Here is a 25,820-nt window from a genome sequence, read left to right as displayed (position 1 = left end):
TTAAGAGACTCCAGATTTTTATTTTTGGTACTGCTCTCCAAGAAAATTAATCAGGAAATCTTGGAGGTAAGGAAACATTAGGAAGAGTCTAAAATGAAAGAAAAGAAAGTTTAAAAAGAAAGTTTCTAGGTGTCTAGTCATTGTTTAAAGTACAAAAGAGATGTTCCAGGTATGTGTGGGAGTGGTGGAGGAGCTAATAAATGACTGATACAGGAGTCTAAATGTCTGGCCCCTGGCCTTAAGTTGAGAAAAATCTCAGTATGATTTGTACTCCACAGGGCTCACTTCCATTGCTCAGGCAAAATTCAGATTTAACTTGAAACCACATCACTGTACAGTCTTTCCCTTTCCCAATCCTGCTTCCTTCTATCTCTTTTAGGTTTTTCCTGAAGAGTGCTCCTTCATTAATCACCTGCACCTGAATTCCTGTCTCAGGTTCTGCTTCTAAAAAACACCAACCATGACACATTGGTATTAGAAATGGGCTAGGAAGCAGTCTATAAGGATGGTATTCAGCAGTTGGATCACCTGCTTCCACTGAAGACCTCACTGCTGCGGGCAAGTGAAGTATGAATAGTTTGAATTATGCTGAAACAGTAAGATCATCAAGGCTTTCCAGTTGCGGCTAACTGGTATGGAATCTAGAAGGGGATGCATTGGCTTATACAATCTCTGGCATTTGAGAACTATGGGGAAACTAGTAATTATAAAGATTGTGGAATTGCATAGCTGTTGCTGAACAACATCAGTGCTTTAGGGTGAAAAAAAAAGGTAGGTTAAAGGTTATCACTCATCAATTCAAAGTAAAGTGTGAATAATAGACCCTACTAGGCATTTAAAGAAGTCCTCATTACCTTAGGACTTAATCTTAAGAGTAGCAGGATTTTAAAAAATATTTCATTCTCAATCCTAGAAAATTTCCTATGCCAAAGTCAGGGCCCTGAGATGGAAGGAATGAGACCCTGAGACCTAGGTTAAGGATTCTGGGTGAATCCAGATCAGAACATTGAACCCCTGGTATGTCTAAAGTCTCTGAGCCTGCACTAATAATGTCTCACTCATTCTTGTTAGAAGATGGGTGCTGCTTTGCTTGAATAATATGTAGGTGTTTCAAATATGCAAATGGCTTACAAGACAATGCTTGCCATTCTCAGGATCTGCCCCCTGGCAACCAGACCAATAACTAAAGTCAAATCTCAGCATAACTGGGGATTGTCAGGTCTGCTAAGGCAGCAGAGAGGTGAGCTACAATGATTTACTCAATAAAATGCAGCAGTAAGAACCAGAAATGTTTGCAGGAAGTTCGTCTTGAAGGTGCTGAATCAGGGGAGCGAAATATAAAGCAGAATAAGGCAGAGTTTGTTGATATAGAAACACTTTCCCATGACATTTGGTCTAACACTCTGGCAAGTATCTTGACATCCAGTTCTAGTAAGTTGCTGGCATGGCTCTTAGAAGCTTGGAAAAGCAGTGGCCTGTGTTAAATGAAGTGGAAAATTCAACAGCTAATTATGTTCCTTGGTATGGCCTTGAGGACATTCCATTTATCAAGATAATAAGAAAGCCATTGGTGAGGGTGGCCAGAGGCAGTAGGGAGAAACCCAGTAGTACCTGTTCTCTGGAAGAAGGGGCTGACAGCAGGAGAATCTGTAACAGAATAGGCTCTTTAATAGCAACAGTATGATCTTGGAATAGGAGAGGCCAAGCGGAAGCATTTAATTGTCAAAGGCAAGGTAGGTGTAATTATTCTCTTGGGCGGTGAGGATAGAAAGGGAACCAGAGGAGCCTGACCCATGACGACCTATGGAGATATTTAACAGAACGTGTGTCCAGGACCAAGACATATAGGGATCCAACAAGGGTGTTGCTTAATATATACAACAATCAAGGGTATATATCACTGGTTGAGCAAAAGATTCAGGTCACATGACCCAGTGGGAAGATATAATCCTTTGTCTAGTTTCCAGACCTGAGGCAATTGTCCGACTTACAACCCATCAGTTAAAGGAAAGGCCAGGTCCCTTGAGGAAGAAGACTAAAATTCAATAGCAAATACATACTATAGTGATTTCCCCAGTCCTTTCCCAAAAAGACTTTCCTTTGGTAATTATAAACTGAGAAAAAGGACTACATAACAGTTTTTGAGGGATATTGGATACAAGGTCTGAATGAACACAGAGTTGAATACCCAATGACCCAAAGTGTTATCATGACGCTTCAGTTAAAATAAGGAAGGAGGTCAGGTAATAAGTGGAGTCTTGGCCCAAGTCCATCTCACAGTGAGTCCATTAGTTCCAAAAATAAAAATAAGCATAGAATGACCTAATAGTCATTTCCCTGCTACCTAAACACATAATTGAAATGGACATACTCAGCAATTGGCAGAACTCTCACAAGGGCTTCCAGACCCATTATAATAGAAAAGGCCAAATGGAAACCTTGGGAATTGCCCTTCCTACTCTTGAAAGATTGTAAAATCAAAAACAACACTGCTTCAAGGAGAAAGGCAGTGACTATTAACATCTTCAAAGACTTGAAGCTTGGTGGTATCCATTGCAACCCTATGTCTGGCCCCTAAAACACAAGGTAATTAATATCTCAAACTTAATTAAGTAGTAACAGTCAACTGTAGCTACTGTGATGGATGTGATATCTTTGTTGTAGCAGATTAACATAGCCCCTGATAAGAAGTATGAAGCCATTAATATGGAGAATGTGTTGTTTTCGATATCTAACAGTCAGGAAGAGCATACGCAGTTTGTCTCTACATTGGGAAGACCACAGTACATTAATAGTCTCTCCCAGAGCTAAGTTAATTCTCCTACACTCTGTTATTACATAGTGGAAAATATCTGGACCATCTGGACATCCCACAGATAATAGTGTTCTATGACATTAGCAGTATCATGGTAGATAGACTTAATGACTAAGAAATGGGCAAGTACTACATACATCTTGGTAAGACACGTGTACATCAGAGTATAGGAGACAAATCCTATGAAAATTCAGTTTTATCCATGTCAGTAAAGTTTTTAAGGGTCCAGTTGTCTGGTGCTTGCTGAGACACCCCATCCATATTAAATATTGACATCTATTTCAGGTATGGGTTTAATTTCCCTGCCCAAAGTGCCTCAGACACTACCATTATATGAGGTCATTATCTCAGACCAAGTGAGCTATTTTACAAATGAGATGTGGCAGCAGCCCCATGACCATGGGATTTCCTGGTTTTGTCACACACTGCATCCCCCAAAACCTGCAGGCCTGATGGGTGGAATAGACTTTTGAAAGCATAGCATCATGTGAAGATGGGGGATTATCCTTCAGGATGGGCCTAACACTTTAAATCAATGATCACTGTATAGTGATATTTTTCAAACAGGGGACTCTAAGGTTGTGGAAGTAGGAGTAGCTTTTCTCAGTAGCGCTCCAAGTGCTGCCAGTCACCACAACTAAATGCTCTGCAGGCCTGGAGTTTCCAGTCTGCTTAAAGGAAATACTTCCATAAAGGGACAGTGTAGTAAGGATCTCATTAAACTTTAAGCTACCACCTGGTTATTTCCCATTCCTTTTTGCTAAGAGGCTAGCAGACAAGAAAAAGATTCCCCATACTGGCCAGGTAATTGGCTCAGATAAGGTAGAAGTAACTGTTACACAATGCAGGAAAGGAAGACTATTTAGCACTTAACTGATCCACTGGAACATCTCTTGATAACTTGCCTAACCAATTTTGTTGGCAAAAAGACAAATGCAACATCCACAGCCTAAGACAGATATGGCAGCTAGAGGCTCAGATCCCTCCAGGATGAGAGTCTGGATAGCCCTACCACACAAGCCACCTAGCCCATAGAAGGGCTATTTGAATGTTAAGAGGATACGGAAGGTATGCAAGAGGAGAGAGATGATGAATGTCAGGTTCAAATGCAATGTCAGGATTTAGAATTTTCCCCATTAACCTTCTTATAAATTTCTCCAGGAAAAAAAAAGAGGAAACAGAATCCAGATGAGGTGAGGTTATGTTTCTTAGAATGTTTCTGAGAATACTCCCTGTTAAGCCTCCTGCATGCAAATCTTCATCTCAGTCTGTTTCCCAGGAATTTTAACCTAAGATAATATCACACCCACTGAACAAGTTGAGATCATGAGGAGATGATGTGTAATTTGGTACTGCTATAAACTAACAAGTGACAAGTACTCTAAGGGGGAAAAGAAAGTGTTCCAACTACATAACTGTATGTGGGAACTCATGATGGCTCTGGCTGGAAGTACTCAGCTAAAATCCAAACCAATATTCATAAATAGAAAACAATGGATCCTAAGTTGTGGTAGTGGTGTTAAATGACACACATAAAACTGAATCTCTATAGCCTAAGTGGATGTATCTTGTGATATATCAGATATCTTGTGCATAATAAGACACATTATAGTATTTTGAATTCAAACTTACCTGTATTAAGTAATATTTCTGAACTGTAAAGCAAGCATGAATCATTGGCACTTGAATACACAAGCACTCTTTCCCACACTGTTTATATCTCGTAAGCATTATCATAATAAACATATAGTCAAGCGGCAACCAGACCAAATATAAATTCATTGTGCAAATGAAACTGAAAAAAAGCATTTCCCTCAAGAGAGCAAAAACCTGGAACCAATTTAAATGTCCAACTGGGGAAATAATTAAATAAATTATAGTATAACATATCCTCATTAGTGATGACATGAGTAGATTTACATTTATTGACATAGAAAGATGTAATATATGGTATTACTAAGTGTCAAAGCAGTCTGCAAATTAATATCATAGAGGACATTTTTATGATAATTTATATTCGGGTAAGTATACGTATAGGAAAAATTCCAAATGGAAGTATATAAAAATGTTAATCATTAATAATTATCATTATCATTATTTTGCTTATTATCTCAGATGCTGTCAGTGTCCCATGTAGTACTCTAGTCAATTTCTAATGGCTTTCTCTGTGCCTGAAACCGGCAGAAAACTGCTTGTAAGTGGGCTAAAAATGCTAAGGTACTCGTTCACCCCTAAGGTAGCATAACTCTGAGGCATTTATTTTGCAGCATTTTCCAGGGGTTCTCCATGAAATTTCTGTCTAGTTTCCTACTGCTATAGCTGGCTTAAAACATACCCTTCATTGGCCAGATTCTCTTCCTTGTATTACTTCCCTAATATACCCTAAAATATTCTGCATTTCCAAAATAATCTGTTTGCACTCAAATTCTTTTCTGTTTCTGGGCACATCCAAACTGCAATATTTATCTGTAATTTTGAAATAGTTCTGTTTAAAACATTACATATATAAAAACTTAATAAAAATTTTAAAAACATTTAACATCAGATGGGGTGTTTTTTGTTTTTTGTTTTGTTTTAATAGTTTATTATTTATTTTAGAGGGGGGGCGGAGAGGGGCAGAGTTGGGGAGAGAGCGATTGGGAGAGAATCCCAAACAGACACCATGCTAAACATAAAGCCTGACAGGGGATTCAGGGCTCCATCTCAGAACTCTTACATCATGACTTGAGCAAAACCCAAGAGTTGGACACTTAATCGACTGAGTCACTCAGGTGCCCCAACATCAGATGTTTTATATATCAGATGTATAATAACATAATCAGAAGAAAAGTCATGAGTTCATTTTGGGTTATTCAGTAAAGATATTTGTCTTTAAGTTTTTGTTTTAATGCTGTGATGGGGGACATGGAAACTACTTTGACATATCAAAAGGGCTAATATGTAAGAGAAAAAATTCATGTATTCATCATGACACCAAAGAAACCATAGAAAAAAAGGCTAGTGGGTGGAACTCACAAGGAGAGGATTTCTTTCAAATAAGAACTTTCTAGCAGTTACAGTTACCCAAAATTGGAATAATGTTCTCTGGAAAAAGAGCATTTTAGGCAGTGACAAGTGATAGTGTATAAGCAGAGGCTGAATGACCCCTTGACAGGGACAGTTAGCTTCAAGGATCTTTAACACCCTTTTCAACTTGAAGAGTCTCTATTTTTTAAATCTAATTCATCAAATTATGTGGCTATCAGGAATCATTTATAGTTTCTCACTAACGATACCTAGCGTGTTGGATAATTTGGGACCCTATGTTCATTCCTAGACCTTCAGACGTGAGTGAAGGGATCATGGTGGCACCTTGTACCAACGGGAAGTTCACATTCACAAAACACAGAGGTGAAGAAAGTCTAGGACTCTAGATAAATCACTAAACTCAGATCAAAAAAATATTAATTTAAAAACTCCGTTATTAACACAGGCTGTAGTCAGACCATGAAATGGTCTTGTTTTATCTATTTTTCCAGCATTTGCAATATCTTACATGTAAGCCAGAGATCAGTAAGTGGTCAGTTTGGACAAATAGGAGAATTCATTATGCATCCTTAAGACAAAAGAAAACACATTGCTTCTGTGACCTATATATTTTTTTTAATTTTTATTTATTTATGATAGGCACACAGTGAGAGAGAGAGAGGCAGAGACACAGGCAGAGGGAGAAGCAGGCTCCATGCACCGGTAGCCTGACGTGGGATTCTATCCCGGATCTCCAGGATCGTGCCCTGGGCCAAAGGCAGGCGCTAAACCGCTGTGCCACCCAGGGATCCCGTGACCTATATTTTGAGAGAATGCAGACATGGGAAGAAAGAGCTAATGTGTGATACTGCTGGATCCCCCAATTTTGCTACTGAGTAACTTCCTAATATGGCTAAAGGAGATTAGAAAATATGGAATCATGGACGTGGGAAAATGCATTAGACGGGAGAGGTAGGATAGCTAAAAAGCATGAGGGTGTTTCACTAAAACCTTTGGAATCTTTTCTTCTGTCCCATCATCTCCATAAGTCATATCAAACTTTCTAGATCACACATCTCATGTGTTTTGGTTTGGAATATATGGCTCTACTAATGTGGCAATGAGATTTCTGGGTCATAAGACCCAAAACATAGTTCTGTCTTTACTACTAACTAGCTTTGACCATTATCCTTGAGAATGTAACAATCTTTCTGAGCCTTAATTTCTCCATATGCAACATGAAGAAGCAGACTGCATGATTTTAACTTTTCTTTCAGGTTTACCTTTTGTTTTTTCCACAAGGATATATTCAATACACAGAAGGAGAGACCACATACTCATCTACCAAAGAAGGAAAACCCTTATAAAATAGACTGTTTAACCTGGTGTATTTCCAAAATGACTTAAGCCAGTGTGATTATTCCTGATTTTAGGCTCTATTGGAAGCTTCCAATGGTTAGAGGTAGATGGAGATTATCAGTCCCTTTCTCCACAATTTATCATGTGGTTTTTATATCACAATCATGTTCTAGGTCAAATTCTGCCACATTTACACATTTTTATTAGGAAGCAGAAGTAAAAATATTCACACAACCTGCAGTGTAAGCTTTCTAAAGCCCCAGCTTTCTGTCTTCTTAAGCATTTGAGCAAGTAACTTGCATGAAGGATTCGCTCAAGGCAAATGCAACATGATTGAGCTAATCTAGTCAAAGCCAAGCCACAAAATTCTTTTTAAGTGGCTTGTATACAAAATGAATTGGAATTCTAAGCATAGAATACCATTCCAATGGGTGGAGACTAATGGGTTCACCAGATTTTTTTTTAAAGATTTTATTTATTTATTCATGAAAGACACAGAGAGAGAGAGAGAGAGAGGCAGAGACAAAGGCAGATGGAGAAGCAGGCTCCATGCAGGGAGTCTGATGTGGGACTCCATCCCGGGACTCCAGAATCACAGCCTGAGCTGAAGGCAGGCGCCAAACTGCTGAGCCACCCAGAGATTCCCATTCACCAGATTTTCATATCCTGTCACTATAACTGTGGAAATGTTAGTACAATATTCCTAGCCAATCCATATACTTTGAATTCTATGTATTTTACCAATAAAAAATAATCTTTAACATTTCTTGGTTGGTATTTGTTTTTTCTGTACACTCTTGATGTGAGTATACTCAACTCAATGTTAATTAGCCTGCCTGGGGTATAGATTAAAATTAAAAATCATACTGTCCCTAATGAACTATTCTAAGGTAAATTATACATGTGTAACCATATAATATGAGGACTTCTAGGAAGGACTACTATCCTAAAAGACCTGATGTGCACCATTCATAATTTATTTTTGTTAGATGGTACTTTGTGCCATTCTTCATATACTCTCCAACCTCTCTTTATCATCCTTCATCTCATTTTTCTTTACCGTTCTTTTTACTGTCCTCTTACCATCCTTCACATTTTCCTCTCTTTATCATGTGATATTCTTTTGTGATAGGATTATGTACTGGACTAAGATATCAATAGTTTAGTGTGAATTATGGTAATATTATCATAGCTCCTTTATGTCTTACACATATCTGACAAAAGCCTTGACTCTTGATTAATTAAATCATCTGCCTTCTTCATTCATTCACTTGGGCTTCTGAACATTGCTAGAGAAAATCATATAATTATGTGCTTTCAAGCCACAAAAAATTCCTTGTCTCCAACTTTAGCTAGCTTTCAAGTTGTCTAGAAGCATTTCTGTATTTATTACCATGCCTATTTAAGGTCCAGGAGCTTAAGGAATCCTAAGATAATATTAAGTTTATCATTGCAATGATGAACCATAGATGGGGTTCTGGCCAGGTAAAAGAGTAAAGCTTTCCCTCTTATCTACTTCTTTCACAGTAAAGTGTTCCTAAGCAACCACCATTTCTACATAGTTGCAATGGCTTTTTTGCTTCCGTACTTACCCTCAAATGTCTACTCTTCATACAGCAACCAGCAATCTTTTAAAAATGCACCTCAGACCAGATAATTCCCTTAGTCTCAATGGCTTCCAGGCATACTTAAACTAAAACTACTTGTTTAGGCTTATCAGACTCCACGCAATTTGGCTACTCCCCATCTCTTGCCTACTCCTTTCTATCCACATTGGTGTTCTTGCCAATTAGCAAACCTAAAGCATGTGCCCAATGCTTTTGCACTAGCTGTTCCCTCTGACTAGAGCACCCTTCCTTAGAGTTTCACATTGTGGTTCACTTCTTCACATCTTTGAGGACTCTGTTCATATGTCACCTTCCTCTACTTCCCTATCTGTCCTCTTATACTATTACTTCAAACATCAAGAAATATCAGTACTAAGAGGTTCTGTTTATTACTGTGTAAGGGAATTTTTGATGCTTCAAGTTACATGTCCCATGTAACTATTCCATGTTCTGTTCCTACTGTCATAAGGCCTACAACAGGTCTGCATATGGAAAGACAAATATACCTTTGTGTTCATAAGGAAGATATGAACATTTTAAAGCGACAATTTAGAAAGGCAAGGAGGGCATTGAAGGGGATATTGTTTATCTAGTTTTACCTATAAAGTCCTGGATGCTTTTATTTTTAAATCTCTTATTTATATACGGTATAATATATTTAAAACTTGTATATGGTAAAATTCATTCTTTGTGATGTACTCTTCTATGAATTTTCACATATATGCCTACAATTATATACTTACCCCAACAATCAAGATATAAAGCAGTTCTATCACTCCCCAAATTCCCTTATGTGTGACTGCTTTGTAGTTAACCTCTCTCCTACCCTCCCCTAACCCCTGCAATCACTTAGCTGTTTCCTATCCCTATAGTTTTTAGGCTCTGAGAAATCTGAGTCTAACCATTATTTAAGGTCCAGCAAGTCCTGGGGATCTGCCAGCATTACTCAAATCCGTTCTTGATAGCAAAATTATTGGTTGAGCATGACTGAAAGAGTGTTAACTATGGATATATTTAATAAATTATACACTAGCTTTTATGGAACTATGATATTGATTCTCAGGGTAATACTTTAGCTGAGGTGGTTAGAAGAATAATTTCTCCTCTGGTCTGGCTTAGTTCAGATCCTTCCTCTCCTATTTTTTCATATTCTGCCAATTTCCTTTATCATACCTGGCTTCGCCCTCAAACAGTTACTTCTTTATGTAACGTTCTTAATACTGGTTACAGTATTTTTCTCCTTGAATTTACAAATACCCAAAGTTTCTTTTAAGCACAGAATGATTGTCACTGAATTGCTGAAGGTGACTTTCTGATGATGTCCACAAAAATTTTCTTCTGCTCCCACTTTCCATCTCAGTCCTGCACTGAGTCTGTGTTCCCTGGCTCAGGCAGTAGTTGCTTCTTGAATGCTCTGTGCTCTGCTCTTAGCTCTCTGGTTTGCCACCTGTGTGTTTTGTGTTTTGGATGTGCCCTGGAACTGAAGGTTTGAGTGTTAATGTCCAATGTAGAGCCTGGTTATTGTAGCTCCGGTGCATTCTTGTTTGACCATTTCATGCTCACTAATCATTCACATCCATTAAGAAATCTGACCCATGAATTACATACTGGAATTTAGTTTACCAGGAATAGGAACTAAGAAATAGGAATAGGAAAAAAAAATCACAGGTTAGTTCCTGTGCCTGCTGCAACACCAGAAGTTAACATATCAGGCAGGCTGAAGGCAAAAAGTAGCTTCAGTAGCCACTGACAAGTCACAAATCTGCTTGGACTTTGTCCTGCACATATTAGAAAGACTACACTAGGTTCTAGCTTTAAATTCACCTTGGAGGCTTCTTTATTTCCTAGTTCCAGCTATTCCTCACAAAATCCTTGAGGAAGATACATGCCAAAGCTATAAGAGCAGTGGAAAACCAAGCAGCATTTCAGTTTGAGACTAACTACCCGTGAACATCCAGTGCTGTCCTGGCAGACCAGGCCATCTGGTCTGCCAGGACAGCACTGGATGTTCATGAGTAGTTACTGATAGCACTTATTTATTCTCCAGGTGTACCAATTTTGATTATAAATTATACAACTACTGGGGTACCTCAGTGGCTCAGTGGTTGGGCTTTTGCCTTTGCTCAGGTCATGATCCTGGGGTCCTGAGATCGAGTCCCATATCAGTCTCCCCTCAGGGAGCCTGCTTCTCCCTCTGCCTGTGTCTCTGCATCTTTCTCTCTCTTTCTCTCTCTCTTTCTCTCTCTCTCTGTTTCTCATGAATAAATAAATAAAATCTTTAAAAAAATTATATGACTACCTTAATTACATACAGCATACATACACAATATATAATTCCTCCCTCCCCATCCGGAGAGAATATGGAACCATTAGAAATTAGACACACAAAGAGAAAGGTACAAGGTCAAAGAAAGAATTAAAATCATTCTTAGTATTGACAAGTAAAATTGGCAGACTGAATTTTGTAATACTTCTCAGAGTGGAAGCAACACACCCATAATGGCAGTTCTTAAGAGGGACTTAGAGTTTTTACCAACAGAGTGAGTAATGAGAAATATGAAAGCCCCTGAAACTAGAGACTGACATCACACACACACACACACACACACACACACACACACACAAAGAATGCAGTTATGCAGGAAGGAGATGCAGGAAGCTATGCACATTGGACCAGAACAGAGACCCATTCCTTAGCTAAAATGGCTGAAGGAGAGGTCCTTATCTTGGGTTCATTGATAGACTTTGGGGCCTATATCACTATATACTTTAGTGAAGTATAAATAAAACTTCTTGTATATATAAAATTTTCTGGAAAACTTCTCAGTGATTTTCATCAGGCTCTCAAAAAAAGTCCAAAAAGTTAAGAATCATTGCTTTATGGTGTTTTCAGTTCTGGTATATATTTTAAAATATATTAAAAAGTAGCTAGTTCTCATTCTAGTGTTATACTATTTAGTTATTTTCAACACATCTACCACTAGTTTCATAAAATCCTAAGTTAAATAGCCTTCACTGGGCTAAGTGGGACCTACTTGAGTTTTATAATAATAATTCCAATATCCAGAGTAGATAAAAGAAACAGATAAACAGCATTGCTAGAGAAATGCTCTCTTAAAATACCTTCTTTCTTTCTTTTTCCTTTTTTTGTGGGGGGGGGGGGATCAGGGTAGAGGGAGAGAGGGAGAATCCCAATAGGCTCCATGTTGCATGTGGGGCTTGACCCCACAACCCTGAGATCATGACCTGAGCCGAAATCAAGAGTCAGTTAACTGACTGAGCACCCAGGTGCTTATAGTTTTTCTATATAGGCATGTATTATCTTACAGAAACCCTTGGGAATTCTAAACTCCTTAGGGTAACATAGAGACAGTTTTGCAAGGTAAGTGCCATTTCCGATAAAGATGTGAGAGCTATGTCATGAAAAAAGATTGATTTTGCAATGCCACTTGAGGACACTTTTCTTCCTTTTGACTTTTGGTTTAGTTTATTCCTTCTTGGTACTGCATTTATATGCCAGGTGAGCCAGGTTGTGACTGGTTTATATATTTCTTACTTGTAATAAAATACTAAATGGTAGGTAACTCTACTTCTGTTACAGTAAACCCCATATTTGTTCCTACCATTAAGTATCTGGATGCCCTTGTAGAAATAATGTAACTTCTCTGGGCCTGAGGTTCCTTATCTCCAGACATGATGAGAGCATTGGCTTTCATAAGAAGTTATCGGAGGTTTCTTCCAGCTGTGTGATTGTATGGCTTTGTATTTCTAGGAAGGCAGCTATGTTTACCATTCTCAAGTTTATACAACAAACTCCTGAGGAGGAGAGTCACTTTATATTTATACAGGGTAATATCTAAGACAACAAGTAAATAAAAGACAAAACATTGATTGAGCAGCTGGGGAGAAGACCTCTCAGGAAAACTGTGCTTCATTAGACTCCCTACCCCATGAAAAGACTGATTGGCCAAATTCTAAGAGTCTTTTTGGATTACCTGCCATAGTACACAGAACCATCATATCATACACTAAATGTCACACATACACACACACACGTGCAGCATGAATTCTCTCTCCCTTTTTATACCTACAAGGTTTGCCCTAGCTAGCTCTTCTGTATCATTTTTCCCACCATGCAGAAACAAATGAAAAACGAAACCAATTTCCACTTCTCAGGGACAGGAGTCTTGGCTCTCTTGCCACCTTCTCTCTCCTGGGCACAGAAGTTCCTCCTGTAGAACTACTGTCCTTCTGGTCTGCTTTCTGAAACATGAGAAGTTCCTGGTATTCAGAGGTAGGTCACATCCCCCTACTGAGAGTACCAGAATATGGCATGTGGCAGGAGGAGGAGCGTGTAAAGTTGGAGGTTACAGTATTATATCAGGCAACCCTACCCTAGTTATAGAATAACACATTATAGAGAACATTTCCCTGAGCCAAAAGTATCACTTCCTCATTACAATCAGAATTGAAAATGGGTCCCCCATTCAGACGAAATTATGAGGCTTTCATATCATCCCCAGCCTTAGCCAAGCAATGGTCACTTATAAGCATTATTATTTAATCATATGCAAGTTGTTTTCATTCTGATAGTTGTGATGGACCTGAAGAATATTATCCTCTTTACTCATATACCTAATCTCAATTTAGGTGATGTCCCTAGAGGTTCAAAATCCAGTATATTTCACCCTAGAAATAAATATTGTATCTCACTCCAGAAAAGCAATTATTGGAATGTGTCATGCCATACACCATCCAGATCCAAATAAAACTATTGTTCCTCCTTCACATCTATAACCATTTTCTTCAAAATTTAGTATAGAAGTCAATTCTTTCTACTGACTTAGGCTGGACTGCAGCAGTTTTCTGTTCTTATGCAACTTAGTGATCATTTAAATAGTTGGATATGTTGCTTGCAATCTGAATTCTTATAGCTAAGAATTGAGAGCTTTGCATCTGTTCTTCTCTTTCTTCTATAAAACACACACACACACGACACATACACACACACTGATATTAACTGTAAGGGAAAAAAGAAGAGTACACATTTTTCTAAAGTGGGCTCAAGGAAAGATCCTATGTTAGGCCATAAAACAGACCTCAAATTTAAAAGGATTGGAATCATACAAAGTATGTTTGTTCTCCAACAACAATGCAATAAAATTAGAAATCTATAACAGAAGGAAATTTGGAAAATATAAAACTATCTATATTTTATTTGTACACAATCTTGTATATAGAAAATCCTGGGCAGCCCCAGTGGCGCAGTGGTTTAGCGCCGTCTGCAGCCCAGGGCATGATTCTGGAGACCCAGGATCGAGTCCCGCATCGGGCTCCCTGCATGGGGCCTGCTTCTCCCTCTGCCTGTGTCTCTGCCTGCCTCTCTCTCTCTCTCTCTCTCTCTCTGAATGAATAAATAAATAAATCTTTAAAAAAAAAAAGAAAAGAAAATCCTAAGGAATTCACACAATGTGTTATTAGAACTAAGAAAAGAATTCAGCAAAGTTGCAGACTACAAGATCAATATAGAAAAATCAATTATATTTCTATACACTAGCAATGAATAATCTGAAATAGAAATTAAGAAAATTAAGAAACCAATTCCATTTATAATACCATTAAAAGGGATATAATACTTAGGAATAAATTTAACAAAAGAGCAAGACCTATACAGTGGAAATTAAAAAGCATTATTAAAAAAAATTAAAGATCTAAATAAATGGAGAGACATCTCACATTCATGAATTGGAAGACTTAATGTTGTTAAGATACCAATAGTTCTCCCCAGAGTGATCTACAGATTCAACACAGTCACCAAAATCCCACTAGTTTTTTTTCTTTTACAGAAATTGACAAGCTGATCTTTTTTTATATGTATACATATAAAATATATATATATATATATTTTAAGATTTTATTTATTTATTCATTCATGTGAAACACAGAGAGAGAGAGGCAGAGACACAGGCAGAGGGAGAAGCAGGCTCCATGCAGGGAGCCCGATGCGGAAGTCGATCCTCGGTCTCCAGGATCACGCCCTGGGCTGAAGGCGGTGCTAAACCGCTGAGCCACCTGGGCTGCCCTGTATTTTTTTTATTATTATTATTGGATTTCGATTTGCCAACATATAACACCCAGTGCTGATCCCATCAAGTGCCCCCCTCAGTGCCCCTCACCAGTCATCCCAACCCTCCCCACCCCCCACCTCCCCTTCCACTACCACTTGTTTGTTTCCAAGAGTTAGGAGTCTCTCATGTGATCTTAAAATTCATACAAAAATACAAGGAATCCTGTATAGCCAAAACAATCTTGATAAAAGCACAAAGTTGAAGGATTCACACTTTCCATTTTCAAAACTTACTACAAAGCCACACCAATGAAGACAATGTATCAATGGTATAAAGACAGGCACACAGATCAATGGGATAGAATTAAGAGTCCAGGAAAAAAATCCTCTATTTATGGTCAACTGACTTTCAACAAGGGTCCAATATAGTTTAATGGGAAAAGGATCATCATTTCAACAAAAGGTGTTGGGACCAATGGATATCCATGTGCAAAAAAAAAAAAACAAAAAAAACCCCTCCCACACACAATATATAAAAATTAATTCAAAATGGATCATAGACCTAAATGTAGGACTAAAACTATGAAACTATTACCAATAAAACATAGAAATAAATCTTCATGACTTTGGAGTAGCAATGTTTTTTCAGATATGATACCAAAAGCACATGTAATAAATAGATAAATTCAACATCCAAATGAAAAACTTTTTTTGTGCTTCAAGGATCACCATTAAGAAAGTGGAAAGATAACCCAAAGAATGGGAGAAAATATTTATAAGTCACATATCTGATAAAGGCCTGGTATCCAAAATATATAAAGAATATTTACAACTCAATATCAAAAAGACAACCTAATTAAGGAATGGGCAGAGTACTTGAATGGACATTTATCCAAAGACGACAAATAAATGGTCAATAAGCACATCAAAAGATGTTCAACATCGTTAGTCATCAGCAGAGGCAAATCAAAACCACAAGATACCATTTCACACCCACTAGGGTGGCTATAATAAAAAAGATGGGTCATAACAAGTATTGGCAAGGATATGAGGAAATTGGAAGCCTTTTACCCCTGCTGGCAAAATATAAAATGGTGTAGACATCTTGAAAAACAGTTTGGCAATTCCTCAAAAGTTAAATATAGTTACCTTACCAATCAGTATTTTCATTCCTAGATGCATAACTGAAGAGAACTTAAAACTTAGGTCCACAGAAAAATTTGTACACAAATGTTCAGAGTAGCAGTAATGGTAATAACTAAAAAGTGGAAGGAACCCAACTGCCCATTAACTAATGATACCATATACGAATGTGATAAATCCACACAGTGGAATGTTACTACCCTATAAAAAGAAATGAATTACTGATACACACAACATAGATGAACATTAGAAATATTAGGCTAAGTTAAAGAAGCCAGACACAAAAGGCTGTATATTACTCCATTTACATGAAATGTCCAGAGTAGGCAAGTTCCAGAGAGTGGAGAAGTGGTTTCCAAGGAGGTGAAAATGGTAAGTATATGCTAGTGAGTATGAAGTTTCTTTTTGGGGTGATGAAATATTCTAAAATTAGATCATGATGATGATTGCACAGCTCTAGAAATATACTAAAACCTACCAAATTGTACACTTTAAAAGTGTGAATTTGCAGTGGCAGCAAGCATGCCCTGGACACACACAATGATGCTGGCAAGTTTGTGGACATGTACCAGCAGCAGAAATACTCCACCAGCAACCGCAACATGGGCGCCAGGGGCCATGTGTCCATTCAGATAAAGGTGGCCGAGGCTGACCAGGTGACAGGCAGGTTTCACCACCAGTTTAAAACCTACACTGTTTGTGGGGCCATTTGCAGGATGGGTGAATCAGATGACTCCATCCTCCTACTGGCCAAGGCAGATGGCATCCTTTCAAAGAACTTCTGACTGGAGAGGACCAGGATGTGGAATATCTGTCATAAATAAATAACAAAAACCCAAAGAGAATAGAATGAAAAAGTGTGAATTTTATGTCACATGACTTGTATCTCAATAAAGCTGTTATTTTTATTCAATCCAATGTTTTATGCAGATAAAGAATACTATGTATTTATTAATTTAACAATATATCTATTAATAAACACATAGTATCTATTAATGAGTAAATTAATGAGTAAATTAATAAATATTAATAAATACTATGTGTTTATTAATTCAGTACTCATTGAACAAATCCTTGCGGGAATAGAACTAAAATAAATTCAGAACTGATTGTTTACTGGGCACTGTGTATTAAGCACTGTCATGCATGTGATCCAAAAAGATAGAACTGAAGAAAGAGCCTTTGAATCTTAAGACTGAACAACAGTGACCTTTAAAAAGCAGTTTCATTAGAGAGGTGAACTAGAATTGGAAGGACTACAGTGAGTGGGCAGTGGAAAAGTGAAAGTAATGAGTGTGGGCTCCTTATTCAAGTCTAGCAGCAAAAGAACAGATGAGATAGCTTAAGGAAGAGGCAGGGTAAAAAAATTATAGTAACTTATTTTTCTGATTATTTAATATGGGCCCAATGTAGATAGTTTGGAAGAACAGAGAAGTATAGCAAAAAAATTTAAATGGTTTATGATCTTTAAATAAAAATAAACAAACTACAAGTCTACATTTTCTGCATAAATTCATATCAAAGAAATCTGGATACTAAATTATTCAAAAGCTATTATACAATTTAGATTTCTAAGCCATCAAAGTATATTTCTATTAAAGAAAGAAGGAAAGGACAAAAAGTGACTTTTCTATTATGGCAGATGTTGAATTTGAAGGAAAAATATGGGAGTGATGGAAGCCACTTGGTACTGCTTAGAGGTTATTTTCCTAGTTGATAACAATAAGCTTTTGTTGACAGAAGTAGATCTCACCACAAGAAAAAAAAGTTTGTAACTATGTGTGGTGATAGGTGTTAACCAAACTTCTGTGGTGATCATTTTGCAATATATACATACATTGAATCACTATGTTGTACACCTGAAATTAGCACAGTGTTGTATTTCAATTATGTCTCAATTTAAAAAATAATGAGATTAAAAATATGTATAGGATCAGACCTCCAAAAAATTTCATTCCTACATAATAATAAAAATTACGGACTTCAGGGGAGCCTAGGTGGTGTAGGTTGTGATCTCAGGATCCAGAGATGGACCCTAGCGGGGTAGGATCCATGCTCAGTGGGGAGTCTGCCTAAGACTTTCTTTCCCTCTCCCTCTGTCCCCCTGCAACTTCCTATCTCTCTCAAAATAAATAAAAGCTTTAAAAAAAATTACAGACTTCATTTGTATATTAGGCTTCTCCTCCCCACATCTGGCTCAGATCTGCAGCACCCAGAGCAGCCTGCAGTCAGAGAAGTCAGAAGTCAGGGAAGGGAATATGGATCACTCCTTCTCTTCCCTTCCATTACCCTTCTGCTGCTCCTCCCACTGTTTTATAGCTCTCCAAGGCTGGAGTGCAGAGAGGAAGGAGAGGAAAGCAGGCAGGAAAATTCTCACTTAACTGACGCTGAGGCTGGCTGCTACTGGCTCCATTTAGACTTGGAAGATTGTAAATCTGATTTTCCTTTCCTAGAAGGCATTGAGGTTATTTTGCAAATCCTGCCACCACCACTGCCACTACTCCTGCTGGGTATCTCAAATCCATCTCTATTCCAGTTAGTCATTTGTGATTTCTTCCATACCCTGAGGTACCACTTTTGGCCTTCTGTTCCTGAGGCTTCCACTTGGACCGAAACTGAGACCATCCCAAGCTGACTTTCTCTCCACATTATACACCTAGATCTGGTCCTTGGGAAACATCACAAACTGTTGGCACTGTAACAGACTCTAAAAGGGCAGCTAGTTCCCAAACTATAACCATTGACCACTTCCTCTAAGCTCTCATTGTTTAGATTTTTCAGGGATATTTCTGACACAAGCCGTGTGTGTCCCCCGAACTCTGGGAAACACATAATAAGTTATGTGTTTAAGCTCTTTAAGTTATTTTCTAAGTTCCTCTCTCTTGCCTTCAGCTGCAGGGGAAGCACCCTCACCCTTTTCCCACCATGTATGGTGTCAGCACACCTACAAATTTATATAAAATTATATGTACACATAGCTAAATTTTTAAGTGAAAAAAAAAATAAAACAAGACAGTTAAAGAGCCAAGCATAGTCCCAGGAAGATAGTAAGCATGAATGAATGTTAGCTAAGTATTAGCTTCTCTGAAAGGTCATCTATATAATTGTTAAGAAATGGAAAAAAAAGAGTCATCTTTTAAAGAGCTGGCTAACTACATGCCAGGAAACAAATTCCCTTTATGAAAATATAGTTAGAGGGGTGCATGGGTGGCTCAGTCAGTTAAACATCTGCCTTTGGCTCAGGTCTTGTTCTCTGGGTCCTGGGATGGAACAATGGATCAGACTCTGCTTCTCCCTCTCCCTCTCCTCTTCCCTCATACTTTCTCTGCTCATACTTTCTCTCTCTTTCTTTTCCTGCTCATACTTTCTCTCTCTTTCTTTTCCTCTTTCCCTCTCTCTCTAATAAGCAAAATCTTTAAAAAATAAAATATAATTAGAAATATTAAGGACTCTGCCTTGTGACTTATACTTTTACAAATAAGATGGTATGGCATAGTTAAGTGAAATCAATACACCTGCAGAGGCAAAGAAAGTTTTGCCAATACATGACACTATAAAAGAAAAATTAGGGATCCCTGGGTGGCGCAACGGTTTGGTGCGGGCCTTTGGCCCCGGGCGCGATCCTGGAGACCAGGGATCGAATCCCACGTGGGGCTCCCGGGGCATGGAGCCTGCTTCTCCCTCTGCCTATGTCTCTGCCTCTCTCTCTCTCTCTCTGTGACTATCATAAATAAATAAAAATTTAAAAAAAAAGAAAAAAAAGAAAAATTAGACATATGTAGCACAGCATGCTGAAAATGGTTAGGATTAAAAAGTAATAATAAAAAATAGGTGGTACTGTCAATAGAACAATTTTGGTGCCATCATCTAAATACTTTTCTGTAAACAAGGTGGAATATAAATGAAATAAATTACAATAGCTCTAATTGTGGCTTGCAGATCACACAATCAACATGGCAGAAACAATTTGTGGGGCATTGCTGAAGTGATCAGATTGCCATGTTCTTGTTACTTGGGGCATCTAGACCTAACCAGGGATATTAACATACTCTGTATTCATGCCTTCATTCAAAAAATATGCACCTATTATGCATAAAGTATCTTCCTTACAGCCTGTGATGGATATAAACAACTATGACACAGTAATTGCCTTAAGGCATGAACAGTCTAGTTGGAGAAGATAAACAAAGCATGCTGTCTTTCAATTTAGAAATTTTGTGAAGAACTTAGCTAGCTCAGTAGAGTGTTAGGTATTTACCATTAGAAGAAACATTTGCTATTACTGTCAGATTCTATATATTTTCAAATTTGAGGTATCTATTTTCAAGTTTGTGACTGTTAGGGTAGATAAAAAATGCATATGGTAAAAAAAGGATTAAAATGATGTATTTAAACATCACATATGCATTTCTTACATACCACAACACAAGAAATGCTCTAATTTTATTTCTTTCTTTAAGATGTATTTATTTGGAGGGGGTGCAGACAGAGGGAGAGAGAATGCCAAGCAGACTCTGCACTCAATGCTGAGTTCAATGTGGAGCTCAATCTCACAATTCTAAGATAATGACCCCAAGATCATGACCCAAGCCAAAACCAAGAGTTGGATGCTTAATTGACCATGCCACCCAGAGACCCCAGAATGCCCTAATTTTCAAAGACACTAGTTTTTATTTCATTAGCCTATTATTGCATTTCTTTCTCTGATTTAATTCAATCCCCATGGCATGCAACATGCAGAACTTCATAGGTATATTTCAGGCCAGCATAACACTTGGCCAGATGTCATTCTCTGTTCTCTTTACAGAATTTCTGCAGAGTTTCCTCTAAATGTTTTTTTCTATAATATAATCTATATTCCTTTTTTGTTCCTTCCATTTCTTTTTTTTAAACCCAAATCACATAACCCAATAGAGATCTAAAAATCCTTATTTCAGCATCTTCTAATCTGCTACTGAATTCTTCCCAGACCCATGATTTAACATCTGTGTTCAATATTCTAATCTACCAAAAAAGACTGGAGCTCAGCTTTACTTGCTTCTTTCAACCTGGGAGAGCAAGACAAAAAAAAGGGGAGCGGGGAGGCAGAATAATTGAACTCATCAGCTTCCTGATTTGAGATCTTTATAATATTAATTTCATTATTTTGACTTGAAATCCCTAGACATTGGACCACCCATATTCAAATTTAGGGGCAAAAGCATCCCAAAGACAAATATAAATTACTTTTGGATTACTCAACCTCTGCTTTTCCTGATACAGACAATTGAGTTGACATTATATTTTATACAGTGAAAAGTGATACCTTTGGCTAGCAATTAGCCTTTTATATAACTTTGTGATGTTGTATCCCAAAGAGATAGAATACAGATTTGTTAATAACCCTTTTAAATGTTACATTTAAAATAACTTTTAAAATTGGGTCATAATGAGTGATTCTTGAAAAATCCCCAGCTAATTTTAATGCCCTAGCTTTAAATAATGGTGAAACACAATGGCTTCATCTTGAAAATTTGACAACCAAATTGATACTAATTAAAGAAATGTGTGCAATTTTCTTAGGGCTCTAAAACAAAATGGAATTTGAAACAGTAACAAACTAGAATGACTGTCAGGAAATTAGATAATTAAAAGATTTTAAAAGAAGCACACATGTAATACAGTAGAGAATAGGTAGCTCTACAAGGTAAAATACGGAATACAATTTATGTGATTCTTTTAAAAAGATAATAAGTGAGTGCATTTATCAGTGCTGACACTTGGATAAGCTTGACCCTGAGGTATAACTGGGGCCTGAATTCAGGATAGGATAGGAAGAAAATCAAAGCCAATCATAGAGTGGAGTCATGGGGCAACAAGCTAGTGTTCAAATGACAAATTCACCACTGACTCAGACTGGCATTGAAATTTGGCCTATTCCAGTGGGTAAAGGTATAGAGAGTAAAAAATAATGATGTCAGTGGAGGGAGTGGTTTTGGATTTCAGGAGCAGTAGTCTAACAAAGCCTTGGGTTTACAGAGCACAAGACTCAGCCCCTCAAGAACATGCTGGTAGGATCATTCACATAGATTTGGTTAAGTGTTCCTATTCCAAAGGTGATCTTAAATTCTAAAGAGTTAACTGCAGCAGAAATCAGTCATATGGCCTGGAACAACCCAAAGAGATGAGGAGAGGCTATAGTTTTAGGGCAGCTGAGAAGCCAGGGTTCTCCCTAGACACACAAAACCCAGGCTCAAAACAGTAAGACTAATACCACACTCCAATGGCTCTGGTTTGAATCTGATAAAATATTGCCTCCTAGGTACTAAGATAAAAGCAATCAATAGTTGCAAGATAGTGAGGAAGGTAGTGAGGTGAAATCTCAGACTGAGGATACCAGTGCCTTACATGAACGGGACAAGCAAAGGCAAAACACAGGAAGAGCCCAGTTCTCAAGAAATTATTCATAATATAGAAAGAATAGAATACTCAAAAAGGAATGGTTTGTACTTGGATATATTAAAAAAAAAAAAAGTTGCTGCTTAACTGATATATCCAATTAGGACACAAGAGTGGTACCCGCTTCAGGGTACTTGGTGAGGTAATTTTTTAAACCCAAAATGTTATGAAAGGTAATGGTAATAGATAAATTTACTGAAGACGTCTTTGGACTAAGCATTCTATAATGCTTTCAACAACCTACAAGGTAGTTAGACTATTACCACTATTTTTACAGACAGGGAAACCAAGAGTCAGAAAGGTACAGAAAGTGGTCCCCAGCCACTCAGCTTATAATATGCTGAACTGGGTCTGGTTCCAGTAAAGCAGTTGAAAAGAAAATAGGCTTATATTATGGAATAAAATATATACAGTTTATTGCTAGTTAAGCAAAAAAAAAAAATGGTTATATAGGTAAACTTACTTTAGTATACATGTACATATATAGAAAAATTAAAATAAAATACAAGCTTTACTACTGTGATGTTCTAATGCTAATTGGTCCTTTCGCATTCAGATATTAGGGAAATGTTCCTAGTGTCTATTCTCAATCTCCTCCCTGGTTTTCTTAGTGCCTCCCTTTTATTCCCTTCATTGGTCTATAGATACATTACATCAGTTTCTATGCTAATCCTAAGTGAAATGGAACTTGTGTTTAAAATCTCCTGGTATTTAAATTCGAATTTACATTTCCTTTAGGTCTTTGGATCATACCCAAACATTTCTATGAAGCCTCCTCCCAGTCACTCTTAAGCAACTTACATCAACAAATACTTGATGACAGGAAAAGCTAAGGAATGAGCTAATATTGTTAGCAAGGATAATGAAAAAAAATTTTTTAAAGATTTTATTTATTTATTCATGAGAGACACACACAGAGAGAGGCAGAGACACAGGAAGAGGGAGAAGTAGGCTCCATCTGGGGAGCCTGATGCAGGACTCATCCCAGGACTCTAGGATCATGACCTGGGCCAAAGGCAGATGCTCAACTGCTGAGCCACACAGGTGTCCCAGATAATGAAATTTACAAACTTAAAATTATAAAGAAGATGCTATGGTGCCATGCTACATCTATTCACAAAGAAGTTTCATTACAAAGGAACATTTATAATTAACATCTAATGTTAATTTAAAAATCAATTTCTGGGGATAAAAAAAGTATAGTTGTAATGTGTAAATATGTGCATCATATAAAGTAGGCTGCAATACTAAGATTTCACTGATTTCCAATAAAAATAATACCAGATGTGTTAAATAGAAAGTATACATTGAGTATCTGAGGGGAAAGTGAAGGTCAAGTTTTGGGATGAGAGGGGAATGTCTCTCCCTGATGTAGGGAAGAGCAGAAAAGAAAAGCAGCAGCATTCAGAGTAACTGGAATAGAGAAACAACCTTTCATCAAGATAGGGCAGATTTGAGGTCCTAGAAAATGCTGGTGACAATTAAACATCTTTTTGTCAGTCCATCCCATCAGATGCCATCTCTCACATCTCTAATCAAATGTACTGGTGGTCTGTGCTCCACTTACATGACCTTAGTGATGGATTCAGGGGCACCTGGGTGGCTCAGTGGTTGAGCATCTGCCTTTGGCTCAGGTCATGATCCCAGGATCCTGGGATTGAGTCCTGCATCAGGTTCCTCATGGGGAGCCTGCTTCTCCCTCTACCTATGTCTCTGCCTCTCTCTGTGTGTCCTTCGTGAATAAATACAATCTTAAAAAAAAAAAAAAAAATGGCTCCAGAGCTAGAGATGAGACCCAAGCCAGATGTGAGACTTCAGCCAACCATACAGTTAGAAGGAGCAGTGTCCACACAAGACTGCCCTCATTTGTGATGCCAACTACAAATTTGGGGGGTTCCCAAACCACCCTCAGTTTTGATAATTTGCTAGAAGGACTCAGAATGCCCTAAAAACTACTATATCCAGGTCTACTACAGGGATTAAAAGCAGCCAAGAGAAAAGAGCAGAGTCCAAGAGGGGTCCGAATGAGGTGCTTCTTGTCCTTTCAGCACGGAGTCATTCAGAGTGTTAACTCCTTTCTAGCCACAATGTGTGAATATATGCATGGCCAGCTAAGGAAGCTTGCCCCAACCTTTGGTATTTAGAGTTTTTATTGGGACCCCATCACATACCACCTGTGTGGCTGACCCTTAGGCTGCAGACCCGCTTGGAGGTTAGGCTGATATCTTAATCTCCAGGCTCTTTTGGAGGTAAAACTGATACCAAGTGGCCTCAAACCTCCATCATAAATCACATTTTTAGACTGATAATGCATGGGTCAAAGCCCCCAGGCAAAAATACTTCTATTAGCAGGACATTCCAGGGGCCTAGAAATCACCTCCTGGTAGTTTGGGGGCAAAGGCAGACCTCTCTTTGGGACAGGTTCTTTACTATATACCAGGCAAATCAGAATTCTTCCCCAGGAATTTTCTTTTTTGAGATACAGAAGGAACTGTCTTAGGAACCCTAGAAATACAGCTTGAAACAAGTTTCTTATGTGATTTGCTGAAGGAGTGTTCTTGAGAGAAAGCTAACAGGATGTAAGTGAAACAATAGTACAGGGGAAGATACTAAGCAGAAGAAATAGTTTCAGCTGAAGTCTAGTCATAGCCAGATTCCACCAGAAGCTTTTGAGCATGATTGATTGCACCTCAAAATTGTCATACCTTGAGAGGTGCTTTATATCCTTATATCATTCAGCCATTGGCTATAGGCCACCAAGGGGATGGGGAATTATTTCCCAGCCATTTTGGGATAAAGCAACAACTAGTGGCCCAAGGCAATTCTCCAAAATTGGGTGCAGCCATGAGCCGGTATCAATCAGCCACAGTGGCAGCTGCTCAAAGATAGAAGCACTGACCTGGAAAAGGGGGCTAGTGGGGTGAGCCACCAATAGCATTTATTATAGTCCACACTTTGCCCTGCTTGGATCAGCTTGTCTGTCACAGTGAGTTTACTATACCCAGTCACAGCTTCTCCAGGATTCTGGTTGATCACAATTTCTCCTCCTTACAGAAGGAGGATCAATGGGACAGGTCTCTACCCCTAGCTGCTATATTTGATCATAAGGCCAGATACTCATCATGTCCCTCCTCTACAGCTCTATTCTTAATTATTCTACACAGAGAATAGGTTCTGCACAGTAGAATAACCAAGACACTGCATGGCAATAGCACCAAGACCCTTCTCAAGCTCTGGTTGCTATTTTTGCCTATATAAATAGTTATAGTTAGAATCAGGATGGGACTACCAAGAGATGCCACAGTGCATCATCTGGGCTTCTTCCTGCTTCTTTATGTATCAACAGTTCTACCTCTCCAAACAATGAAGGTCAGTTGGCCCTGCC

The 25,820-nt window shown here is 38.1% G+C and overlaps 2 protein-coding genes across 3 annotated transcripts in view; one reads left to right on the top strand and one right to left on the bottom strand.

Annotated features, from left to right (window-relative positions):
* Positions 1-25,820, bottom strand: part of TEX9 (testis expressed 9) — a 196,079-nt gene that overhangs the window by 111,855 nt on the left and 58,404 nt on the right. The window lies entirely within an intron of this gene.
* On the top strand, positions 1,445-16,782 carry LOC112675500 (40S ribosomal protein S21-like). Its single transcript, XM_035708550.1, has 2 exons — positions 1,445-1,521; positions 16,509-16,782. The coding sequence occupies exons 1-2, from the start codon at positions 1,445-1,447 to the stop codon at positions 16,780-16,782; spliced, it is 351 nt and encodes a 116-aa protein (XP_035564443.1).

Source organism: Canis lupus, chromosome 30, assembly GCF_003254725.2.
Source record: "Canis lupus dingo isolate Sandy chromosome 30, ASM325472v2, whole genome shotgun sequence".
Lineage (NCBI taxonomy): Eukaryota > Metazoa > Chordata > Mammalia > Carnivora > Canidae > Canis > Canis lupus.
The sequence above is the reverse complement of the archived record's forward strand: the minus strand, read 5'-3'. Positions and strand labels throughout refer to the sequence as shown.